Source organism: Triturus cristatus, chromosome 4_1 (assembly GCF_964204655.1).
Source record: "Triturus cristatus chromosome 4_1, aTriCri1.1, whole genome shotgun sequence".
Lineage (NCBI taxonomy): Eukaryota > Metazoa > Chordata > Amphibia > Caudata > Salamandridae > Triturus > Triturus cristatus.
Window position 1 is genome coordinate 223,664,904 of NC_140585.1, and position 12,836 is coordinate 223,677,739.

The 12,836-nt window shown below is 46.4% G+C and overlaps 1 protein-coding gene across 1 annotated transcript in view; it reads left to right on the plus strand.

Moving 5' to 3' along the window:
- The window catches only part of LOC146854137 (cystine/glutamate transporter-like), a 478,984-nt gene that overhangs the window by 352,562 nt on the left and 113,586 nt on the right, over window positions 1-12,836 (plus strand). Inside the window, exon 7 of the mRNA XM_085651904.1 lies at window positions 2,844-2,967. Within this exon, the coding sequence (XP_085508030.1) occupies window positions 2,844-2,967 (124 nt within the window). The remainder of the gene's footprint in view (window positions 1-2,843; window positions 2,968-12,836) is intronic.

A 12,836-nucleotide genomic window follows, 5' to 3' on the forward strand; every position in this document is an offset into this window, starting at 1 on the left:
ATCCCAGCAATATTCCAACTTACAATGTAACAATCCAATGAGGCGTGGGTACCTGTCCCCAGATTTATACCATTGTTACCCTGTTGAGAAGGGACAACATTTAAAGTCTCGTCATCTAACACGGGGTTACCCGGTATATCTCCCACCTCAGCTGGGGGCAGACAGACTACAGGGATTTCCGCCTCCAACCCTGATACACACATTTTAGGGCTATTTGACAACAAGTCTTGGTTCCCCGACGGTTCCGTACTGATGACGGAGGGGCCCGTCCTAACCATTAATATGGGATCTTCTGTTGGACCTGAGACGGCACCCATCCCCTGTCAATCATTTTGGTCCAACCCACTCAGGCATTGATAGCGATTAACAGTAGCTACCTCGGTATTTGTCCAACTAAGCCCTTCGTCTCCCCGCATTCTCCCTCCCCCCCCGATGCAATGGGAGGTGCTCAATATGTTGCCTATAGAAAAAGCCAAGGGGACAGAGTACGATACCCTGGTCGGTGCTGGGACGGGACGTAGCACGAATCAAAGCTGTCGTTGCTAGGTGAGGGTTGCTAAAATTTATAATAACACAATCACCGGGAATGTTTTAGGGGGACACTCCTATCCAATTGGTTCTGGTGGTAGCCAGAATCTGGTCCGCCAAAGCCACAGGAAAGCCGCATTCACGGTTGAGCCATGCCACGGTTTTATTTTTGAGGGAATCATGTGATTCCACAGAACGATTGGGCCCATCCTCTCTAATAGCTGGCACGTTGGTCAGAACTGCCACATAAGGTGCGCAATCAGGTGGCAGATTAGGTTGGGGGAGGCAACTATCATTAAACCTCCCTCTTCTTGAAGTCCTATTCGTGTTCCCCGTATCATGAGTAACTATATTAATAGGGGCACCATTGGCTGGGGTAGCACTGGATATATCCCCAAGAGCGCGTTGTGTTAAGTTACCAGCGAACCCCCGCCGGTCATTACTAGGATTAATCCCTCTAGTTGGCTGAGTGGGAGGAATAGAGCCCACGCATGTTTGTCCTGTACTTGATAAGGCTTTGGATTGTAGCACATGTTGGCCCATTAAATCCCCAGTCTCCCCCACCACAGCAATCGGTGGGGAGCTATTATGGGATTTAAGTCCCAGTTGCACCAGTTCACCCAATCTGTTCACTTCCCTGGATACAGCCTCAAGTTTATCTAAGAGCGGTATGATAATTTTATCTAACTTACTATCAATCATACCGATTAACATGTCGAGCTGATCTGGTGCTAGTATCATTTGGGTAAGGTTATCTCCATTGTTTAGACAGGTATGCTCAGGGGATCCAGCATTAGAGACCGTATTCTTTTTGCTTTTACGGCCCCCCTTTTTGGGTGGAACATATCTGTTAAGGTGTAAACCTGATCTTAGCACTCTATGTGTTTTGGGGAGTACAGGGGTTGAAACTACAGTAACATTGGGAGATTTGCTAATATCAGAATCCATAGGCAAATCAGTATCGGGCAGGGGAACCGGAGTGGACTCAGTTACACAGACACCCACCCTCGCTGGGGAAACTGTAGAAACCGATGCTTGGCTATCATCGGATGAATGGATCTCAACAGAGACTAATTGGCTTGTAATCTCAGGACCACAATTGCTGGTCAGACCTAGGGATAGTCTGCGTTCCTTGTTGATTTTGTCTACAACTTTGACTAAATAATTATCAAGTGTAGACACAGTTGAACGAGGGGTCCCAGTCATTTTAGACATGCTGCCCTAGGTTAAAAATCCAAATAATGAAATAAATTTTATAAAACAATAACTACCGTTTAAAATAGCACTTACTATGAAATGATACCACCAATATAAACATTGGATACAAATTAAAAGTTGTTATATAACAAGGATAAAAACGCCTTAGATGTAAATACTTATTAGCTAATACTATATTCCTAAGACCTTTATGTGCAGGGTACGAAGGCCAACTACACACCACAGGAACACCTGATTGGCGTAACACAACACCTCAAAATCCACAGCATACAGCAAGGTGTCGTTAAGCCACAATAATAAAAGTTACCCTGATTACTTCAGTGTCTTTAGCGATTTCCCGATGTTAACAACTTAGGGGGGTAGCCCTGCCCGGCCTCCTCCGGCCCCGGACGGCCACAGACGGTCCCGCCCTTGTCCCGGGCTTCGCCTGGGCGCTGCCCGCGCGCGTCCTGCATTGCGTGAGCGCCTCGTCGATTTTAAACTGGTCCGGCGCTGGGTAGCGTCGTCATCGGCAAGCGCCGGTACAGGGAATGCCGGGAATTGTAGTTTGCACAGGCCGTTCCCCTCACGGCAATGAAGCTCCGGCAAAATGCAGCCCAGCGACCCCACAGCAGGCCGTTCCCCTCACGGCAGGTAGGTGTATGGCACAGCGTTCCACGTTTGGCGAGAGCGTCCCGCGCTGCGTGAGCGCCTGGTCGATTTTAAACTGGTCCGGCGCTGGGTAGCGTCGTCATCGGCAAGCGCCGGTATAGGGAATGCCGGGAATTGTAGTTTGCACAGGCCGTTCCCCTCACGGCAATGAAGCTCCGGCAAAATGCAGCCCAGCGACCCCACAGCAGGCCGTTCCCCTCACGGCAGGTAGGTGTATGGCACAGCGTTCCACGTTTGGCGAGAGTATTTATACATTGCTTTACAGTTTTATTGTTTTTGATTTGATGATAATATAAAATCACAGAATAACATTTTCACACATCTCCCAGTTTAATTCTCAAATGTTTTGCTGATCCTCAGACATACTTAAGTTACAGTGTTCCAGAAGTTGAAATTTACTGTATCTGGAGGGCAACGTGTCAATCAGATTCGCTCTTTTATTTCAGAAACATGCCGTTAGCAATGATAGTGTCCGTCTCTATCGTTACTGTTGCTTATGTCCTTACGAATGTCTCCTATTACACGTTCCTGACAGTGGAGGAGGTGCTGGCATCGAAAGCTGTGGCCATGGTAAGTTGGAGTTTGTTTGATCAAATGCCGGTTCTATTTAACTCTATTAACCTAGCTGACATATTGGGTCTTTCATGAGTCCTGCCAGGGGATGCTCACACATCCTGATAATGCAGGGAGTCCTTTGCTGGTAAGGCATTGATTCTCTTATCAGTTGGAGAGCATGATGAATCTCAGACACTCTGAATAACATGAGACTTGGGCTTGTGCTGTGGTTGTGAACTTCAGAGGTTCTTGGTCTATGAGTGAGCAATCTGTACAAACTGTGAGTTCATTGAGGTGGAGTGTGTCCTTTGAGTGCTGGAGAGGGGGTAAGACAGTTACTGCAAAGAACATGGCTTCAGGTGGACAGACCAAGAATCATGTGGTAGAAAACTTTAGTGGCATGTTCAGAAAATAGTGAAGTCTCTTATGCATGCGATTCTTCAGATGGAGAGCGAGCAGTACCTGTACCATGGTGCACATTGTAGTCATATTAAACAGAGAATGGCTGTTCTATGATGGAGGGATTGTGTTATGTTGAGTATATTCTTGTGGACAGGTGCATCATGTTCACAAGGGATATGACTTCTGATGTTGGGCATATGAAACATGATAGATATTAAATTGAGTGCCACGTTCAATGGGAATCATTTGCAGTATGCAGAAAAGCATAATAATATTGATCTAGATTTTATGAATCTTCATGTTCACTTAGATGTTTCTTTAACTGCTGCAAGTCTCCTATGTGCCTGTTGAGATGCACAAAGGTGAAATACAGACGTTGGCGACTTAGAGACCAATTGGAGATGATATCCTTCAGCTTCTGCCCCTTTGAGTGTGGGTTGTAGTTTAATGCGCTCTCAAACAGTTGTGTTTTATGCCTCTCATAAAATTTTTATTTCCAACCTAAGGCTAGGGTTCATTGACTTTTAAATGCAGGGCTCCAGGATCGCCTGAACACAACGGGACTGCGAGGACCGGGGAGCATTGCGCTCCGCTAACCAGGCTCACCGGCTCCTCTTCCTGATGACCCGCCCTCCTTACTATTTAACTATGTCCACGTGAATCCGCAGCGCGGATCGCAGCGCGGGCGAAGCCCGGGCCAAGGGCGGGCCCGTTGTAGCCCGTTCGAGACCGAGAGAGACCGGACCGGGCTACCCCTCTTTCACCTACGGCTCTAGCGCGTATGTGTTCATTACATGCCATTTCTATTGCATGTGGTTGTATTGTTCATATTGTCTTGTGGAGGACACATCGCTGCTATATTAGAGTAATTGCGCACTGTGTTGCATCCTAATTGAGCATGGCAGCTAAAGAGGGTAGGAATCATGCGACTAAAGGCAATCTCACTGGTACACTAGATCAATTCATAGTTAGAGCCAACTCGGTGATTGACCAGGGTATTGTCCTCATGGAGCGCAGAGTGTCGCAGGATCTGGCCCTAGCAAGAAGATCTTCCTTGGGCCTCCTTGCATCTGCACGCACCCCAAATGGCACTGGTAGTAATGCCCTTCCTCTTACCCAATTTATTGATGAGACTTCTAGCAGTGAAGCTTCTAGTGACAACGACCCCGCGGTCAACCTTAGAACTACATCCCCCCCAGTGACTAGGTCGGGACCGATTTTACGGGAAAAAAGGGCCACTAAGGTAGGGCTGTCCGCAAACTCCAAGCCAAAAGCCACCAGGCAAGTTCGCTCTAAGCCAGGGGGAGCTAAATCTGCACACCATGGTGCAGCTTCAGTGGCAGACTTGGTGGCTAGAGATGGTCAGGGTAGCTGCTCCCTCCCTCCAGCTTCATCTTCCTTTAAGTCTCCTGGGGATCACCCTGCTCAGGCATTAGCTCTGCCTGAATTGATGACACAGTCACAAGGGGACGCAATAGTTCCGCAACAATTAGATCTAATGCTGCGCGCGCTACTGGCACCCCTGGAATCCAGGTTGGAGGGAATAGTCACCCTTCTGACTAAGCTTGAACAAGGAATTAAGGATCACACTGAGGGTGCCAACAACAATAAAGTATTCCCCGCATGCTTTTGCAATTGTCACTGTACCACTATAGCCGGGGCCTTACCAGTCCCGGCGGCCCATTGCATAGCTCCACGGCTACCATCTGTCCCGAAAGCTACATCACTGGCAATTCCAGCCACACTTAACACTCCCTCACTAGAACATCATGAAGTTAGGCCTCTTACTGACCATCACACAGATAGTAACACCTTGGGAGAGGCCCCCTTGGGTAATAATAGTGACAATATGAGGACAGTGAGAAAGCGAACCCAGGATAAGGCTACTAGGATGACTTCTAGAATAGATTTGCCCCCGGAAGCTAGCCCATACATGGTTGTCCTAACAGGGGTTCCTGAAATGAATGATCATAGTACTGAGGAGTTCCTGAACCTAAAAAACAAGGCAATCCACTGGCTCTCAAACCATAGGCCCCTGCCACCGCAGGTTAGTTGTGAGATCATTATGGTTAGAAGGGTGGGGTGGGTAGGGCACACTCCTAAAAATTTAACTGGCGACTGTGTCATAGTTAACTTCCGGGATGCCAGGACAGCAGATTATATCTGCAACTGGAAAAAACCCCGCTTAGACACCAACATTGGGGTGCGCCCCCTCTCCTACTTCTACCCAAATGATCATCTGAGGATAGAAGAGAGCGGTTGGACATATATTCCGCATAGACAAAGGGGAGGTGCTGGGAAATCAAGGCATCTGCCCTCCGACGCAGAATGGGCTTATCCTATTTGCTCAAACAGGTTTAGCTGCCTCGACCAGGTCGATTGACTGGCCAAGCCAATGCAGGTAGCTCAGGGTTCTATGGGGGATAGTAATCTAGGTTTAGAGCCCCCTGGGCTGCATGAGGAAGGGAATTTGACTCTTGACACCATGGGCTGCACCACTAGTACAGGGGAGACCAGTTACAGTAGTACTAATGGCAATCCCCAAGCGCATCCCCTGCAGTTTTCTGCTTCCCTTCCAATGTCAGCCGCCTCCCATAGTGCTAGTTCCACCCTTATAGGGAGAATTGATCCCCACCAGAAGAGTAGCATTTCGTCTGTACCAGATCCCCCATCCCAGCACACACTTCGCCACCAATGTATGAATTTACTATCATGGAATGTGGCAGGCCTAACAAATAAGCTAGCATGTCCTGAATGGGGCTCTTTTGTGGACACTGCTGATGTGATTCTATTGCAGGAGACCTGGGCCAGGGAGGTGGTTCATAGAGCCGGGTTTGCTTCCTTTAACATCGCAGCTCGGTGGGGAGGCAAGGGCCGCCCTTCTGGTGGCCTGACAACATGGATAGGTGTACACCTGGGTTGCAGTGTGGATTTGATCCAGACCAATTCGGATGACATCCTTTGTGTCCAACTGTCCTGGCCCAACTCATATAAATTGGCAGTTGTGAATGTATATTCACGCCCTACTGCTATGGCTAAAGAATCAAACACCGTAGGGGAACTATCATCTTTCCTGGAATCCTTGGACCATGATATTAACTGTGTGATTGCAGGAGATTTTAATTGCCACTTTGAGCCCCTCCCAGGGCTGGGTGAGGGGGCATTGCAGGAAGAAGATGAGTTTTGGGGTATCCCACAGTGCAGGTCCACCTATGCAAAGGCATGGACCCCATTGGCTATCCAGGTCATGACTCTAACCTTGCAGTTTTCAGTTAGGGCGGTTAATGGCCGAATGCCTTCGGACATTCCATCCAAATGCACCTATAACAAAAAAGACCATGAATCCCATCTGGACTACTTTTTGGTCCAGACCAGGTTATGGTCTAAAATTATGGATTTGGAGGTCGTGAATAGATCGGACAGCGATCATAACGCCCTACTGTTAAGAATGGAAATGCCAAACTCTGCTAAAGCCCATACGGAACCAACTGTTGAACTAGGATTGGTTCTTACCAACAATAGGAGGAGGGTTAAGTGGGAAACCCTATGTGAAAGGCGGGATGCATTGCCAAGCTTATACTCATCTATTCTCCCCCTGCTCAAGATGGCAAGTGACATCTGGGACAAAGGGCAGTCCGAGGATAACTCTGCACGCTTCCTCAATGTCCACCGGGAATTAGTTGATACCCTTGCAGGCTTTTTAAACCCTATAGTTCCTGCTAGGCAACCAAGGACTATCCCGCCATCCTGGTATAATGCCGCATGCAGGAGTGCTAAAACTGTCTTGATTAATGCCATCAAAACCGGCAGTGACAAGCTAACAATCTGCTCACTTAGGATTGCCCACAAACAAGTTTTAAAACAGGCTAAGATAGATTGGGATTGGGAGAGATGGGAAAGCTTATCATCAGCCCTTGCAAATAAGGAATTGAGCAGATTCTGGGCCATTGTGAATTCTGGGTGCGCGGAACCCCGCAATGCCATCGAAGCTAATCTTGACCCGGGGGTGTGGGAATCCCATTTTAAAACTCTTTACGCTGCCACTTCTGATCTAGATCTCTTGCCTTTTCGGCTTTCATCTGTGAGGGATGCCGAAGCCCTGGAATTCACCGTAGATGATGTTACGACTGCCATAGGGAAACTGGCAATGGGTAAAGCACCGGGCATAGATAAGATACCCGGGGATTTGCTCAAAGATCATCCTAAGATATGGGCACCGTACCTTTGTGCACTCTTCAACTCAATTTTGCACGGTACGGAGGTCCCGGACTCTTGGTTGGGAGCGGAAATCGTACCGATATATAAGAAGGGTTCTCCCCTGCTCCCCGCTAATTATAGGCCTATCAGCCTCATTGACGTCCCCCAAAAAATAATGGCAAGACTTATTTTAGATCGCTTGCAGGACTGGATCAATGAGAATGATATCCTTTCTCCCTATCAGGCTGGTTTTAGAAGTAAAACATCTACCATGGACCAGATCTTCCGCCTAGTAATGTTATACTGGAAGACTGTGGCGTTGGAGGGTGGCAGTCTCCACATGGTATTTGTTGATTTACGCTCTGCGTTTGACACTGTTCCTAGGGGCAAACTTTGGGCTGTTTTACGCGATCTGGGTGTACCCATCTCCTACTGGGTATATTGGTGAGGCTACATACTGAGAATTTTGCCCAGGTCAGGTGTGCAAGAGGAGGTGTATTGTCTGACAGGTTTGCTGTAAACAAGGGAGTTAGGCAAGGGTGTGTCTTGGCCCCTACTCTGTTCTGTATTTATGTGAATGGATTGATTGCCAGCCTGGATGCAGTCCCTAACAACGATGCACCCAGGTTGGCAGGTAGGAAAGTAGCAGCCATAATGTTTGCGGATGACACCCTGCTCCTTTCCAAGACACCAATGGGCATCCAACGTATATTGGAGGGATTTAGCAATTTTTGTAGGGAGCACGGACTACAGATCAATGTAGATAAGACCAAATACATGATTTTTAATCCCCCAATACACACTAGGCCACCACCTACCCTTGATTCAGTTGCACTCGAGAGAGTTCACACCTTTCAATATCTTGGTGTTACCCTAGGCGAAAAACTTTCCTGGGGCCCACATCTTGCAAAATCCCAACTTAAACTGACCCAAATAGCTGGGGGAATCTTAAAGATGACAAATGCCTCTACTCTTAAACCCATCAGCCCTAGTCTTGAAATCTACAAGATGAGGGCCAGAGCGGCTGCACTATACGGAGGGGAACTATGGGGGCACGTTATTAGACCAGGACTGACTAAGGTTGAGAACAACTTCCTGAGACAACTGCTCGCGCTCCCCCAAAGTACACCCCTACTACCGCTGAGGCTTGACTTAGGTATACTCCCCATCCAGGAGGAACTAGCTATCAAACCTCTCAGGTTTTGGAGGAGGATCTGGCTGACCCCCGAGCTGGAGCAGTACAAAACAGAGCTTCAAGAAATACTGAGATTAGGCAGGGCAGCACATATCCCCTGGCTTTCCTATATCAAAGATGAATTTACGAATCTGGGTCTTGCAGATATGTGGGTGAATCCAGCAATAGCTTGCAGAGAGATCTCAGGGAAAACATTCACTGAGTTATACCGACTTCGATGTTCTAATGCGTGGCTCCATGATTCAAAAAATGGTACCATGGTGAAAGCATTCATAGAGATCAAATCTGTTTATTTATTCGAAGATTTCTTGGATGTAATTTTCCCTGTTATGGCTAGGAAGCTATACATACAATGGAGGTTTTGTGCACTCCCCCTAGCGTGTTTAACAAGCAAATGGTACCCGACTAGGTCCTCACACTGTATTGGCTGTGACATGATTAAAGAGGATGAAAGCCACATTCTTTTTTTCTGTCCACTCTATAGCAGAGCAAGGCAGAATTGGATCGTACCTATCTGTAGGAACCTTGGATTTAGGAAATGCTCGGACGCACTAAGGGTTTTGAAGACTGAAACTGCAGGTCACATTGTATTTGCCTTAGCCAAGTATCTGCATGCTTTCTGGATTAAAAGGAGTTTTATACTATCTAATACTGCCTAGTAGCCGGGCATGTTTTCTGCTTGTGTAACGCCAGTTACAGATACAATGTGTGTCCTAAAATTAATATTAATACTGACATTGATTTACATTCCTGATCTGCATTTGCCTATGTCATTTTAGATGCTCTTTTAACATTGTAATTTTAATGTGTATAATATGTTGTGTACTCTTTTATGGCTGAAATATTGCCGAAATAAAGATTTAAAGAAGAAATGCAGGGCCTTGGACTCCGAGATCTCCCCCCTTATTTCTTCCATCTAAGCTCACTGTGAGATAAGGTTTTCCATTGCTTATTGCGGTTTACTGCTTGGCACATAATTTGCAGCCAGCTTCCACATGTGTTCTGCATCACAGTCTCAAAAGCCACGTTCATGATACAAAGGATACAAATTTAATATTTTCTTCTACCAGAAGCCGGTGGAGCTGTTTTAAGGCTGGTTTCATGTGGTTGTGCTGCAGACATTTTTGGCATCTTCTATCTACTCAAATCTTGAGCCTTTGAAGCCTGTCAATGAGCTTACTTTTGAGTCTGGTGTTTGCGATGTGACAATGGTAGGGTAGGACATTACAAAGCCTATGGTCATTTCTACCCAGTGGTAAGTTAGTAGGAGTTGCAGGATTCGCTGGCAAAAGGAGAGCTGCAGATTGATGTCCTTGTCCATGACATTGATCGGGGGAATGACCAGAGCTCAAAGTAAATAACTTTCGTTTTTTAACTTTTGCATTTGAGTTTCTTGGTAATGGAAGGTGGCGGGCTGGCATTATCAATTATATTGAGGTTGCAGTGAGCCTCAGGTGGTCCGCAGTTGGTGTGTGATTATTGGGGTCCTGTTATGTGTGTGCTTCTATGATTTTTTTCGTTCGCTTGAGTTTGCCTTATGTGTCTTTCTGACTTCCAAGGTTTTAGTCCCTGGATCATGACTTCTCCATCGTAGTAGATTTTAAAGGTGATTTTCAATGTAATATGAAGAGGAGGCTGTCACGATCATCAAGTGTGATGCTTCTTTGGCAATTCAAGATTTTGGGGGTGGTGAAGCCCTTCTGAAGTATTACATTTTTTTTTTTTTAAGAATACAGTGTCAGTCCGGGGTATTGTTTTGAATGCTTGTACATTTATCAGCAATGAAAGTCTCATTGAGATATTTTAATGCTTTTGTTTCAGATTTTGAGTAGTGTGGTTGATTATGGAGAAACTATATGGGGCAATAATTTGGAGTACGCCTACTAGGATCTAGATGGCTCTATTGGAAAGGTGGGAGCTAATGTTCTTAGAGTGGTTGATCGTGAGGCCTCCATTGCGAGTGACAGATATTATGGTTTTATTGAATGTTAGGCACTATCATGTTGATTGACGTTAGTCTGTGGATTTGTAGGGAAGCCTTTCTTGTCCTGAATACATCTTTTACAGGTTAGTGAATTGTACTATTTGTAGCTTTTGTGGAAGTAGCAAGAATAAATAAGCATCTGAGCTCTATCCATTTGATGTGCTGAGTTTTGCAAATAACAAGTGTTGCAACTGATCAATTTGCTGGAGTCAGAATTCTGGTGGTATTGATGCATAGTTCTTATTTCGTTGGATACATTTGTAATTGTTTTTATTTAGTTACTCCATATTAAATGTAATATGGTGCTGATGTCCCCTCTTTTTCTGAGACGACACATAAGTAGACGTCTGCTGGTAGGCAATGAAAGTATAGTTTCACGTCATAGTCTTTCTCCTAATGTTCAGGTCGAGTGGGATGTGGGGGGAGGGGCTGGTACGCCTGCCCTCAATATAGATGGCGTTCAGCTTGTGGAGCAGTAGTAGCAAAAACATTGCCCCAGTGCATTGTTCATTTTCATTGTGCTTGTGGGAGGCTGCTCACCGTATCCGTCAACCTCAAATGCTGGGAAGCACACAGCCCTGTTATAAAGGGTGATTGAGGGCTGTGCTGAAGAGCAGGAAGGTGTAGTGCTGGTGAGTCCTGTGCCTTAGGGCATCAGAATAAAACACTGATGATCAGGAGAACGCTGTGCCTATGGACCTCGCTTGTGGGACAGTCTTTGCTACAGAGCATCACAGTAGTGCTGTATGGCAGGAAGGTGAATACTACAAAGCATGAGACTATTACACTAGCAGGGAAGGCTTAGGCATCATATAAATTAGGAAAGTCCTGTGCTACACAGCCTTCGTACCTAGTTCTGCAGAGTATAGCATCTAAGCTTGCAGAGGAGCCCTGCCTTATAAACCATTAGAGGATATGCTGGAGATCAGGGGTGTTCTGACTATAGAGTACTCGAGGTAGGCACTGGAAGGAATGGGTCCTTTTCCAAAAACAATCAGCATCAAGAGCCATGGAGTAGGAGGCTAGAGAGCTCTAGTGCTAGAGAGCAGCAATCTTCTGCTATCCATAACCAAACACAGTGATAGAGAATAGGAGGCCTATGCCATATAGCAACCACATTTAGTGCCAGAGAGCAGTAGCCATGGATTATCCAACAACCTCATCTACTGCAGAAGAGGACTGGTCTTCTGCTAAAGGACAACCACATTTAGTGTAAGAGATCAGTAGTTCTCTTGTATCCATTGTCACCATCTAGTGGTGGAGATTATAAGAGCTGTGCTCTAGAGAAACCTCATCTTTTGCTGGAGAGCAGTTGTCCTGTGCCTGTAGTATGCAGCAACCTCATGTAGTGCTGGAGAGCATTGGTCCTGTGCTATAGGGCTACCACATCTAGTATCATAGAGCAGCAGTCTTGTGGTATCCAGTGCCCTAGTCTAATGCTGGACTGTGCTATAGAGCATGCTTATTCAATGTTAGAGAGCAATAGTCCCGAGTTATACAGCAACATTGTCTAATGCTGGAGAGCATTGGCCCTGTGCAATAGGCACCCACATTTGGTGCCTTGGAGCAGGAGTCCTGTAGTATCTAGCAACCAAATCTACAGCATAAAATTACTGACTTTCTTCTATAAAACAACAACATCTAGTGCCAGATAGCAGTAGCACTGTAGTATCCAGTAAACCCATCTACTGCAGATGGGGACTGGTTTTCTGCTATAGGACAACTTCATCTAGTGCCAGAGAGAAGTGGTCCTGTGGTATCCAGCAACCACATATAGTGCAGGAGATTATGATGGATGTGCTCTAGTGCACCCTCATCCAGTGCTGGAGAAAAGTAGGCATGTGGTATACAAGAACATCATCTAGTGCTGGAGAGCACGGGTCTTGTGCTATAGGGAACCCAGCTGGTGTCCTAGAACAGGAGCTCTGTGCTATCCAGCGACCACCTCTAATGCTGTAGTTTATGAGGGCTATGCCAAAGAGGAACCTCATTTAATGCTTTAGAGCAGCAGTCCTGTGGTAGACAGCAACCTCATCTAGTGCTGGAAAGCACTAGTCCTGTGCAATAGGGCAACCATATCTAGTACAAGAGAGCTTATTTACATTC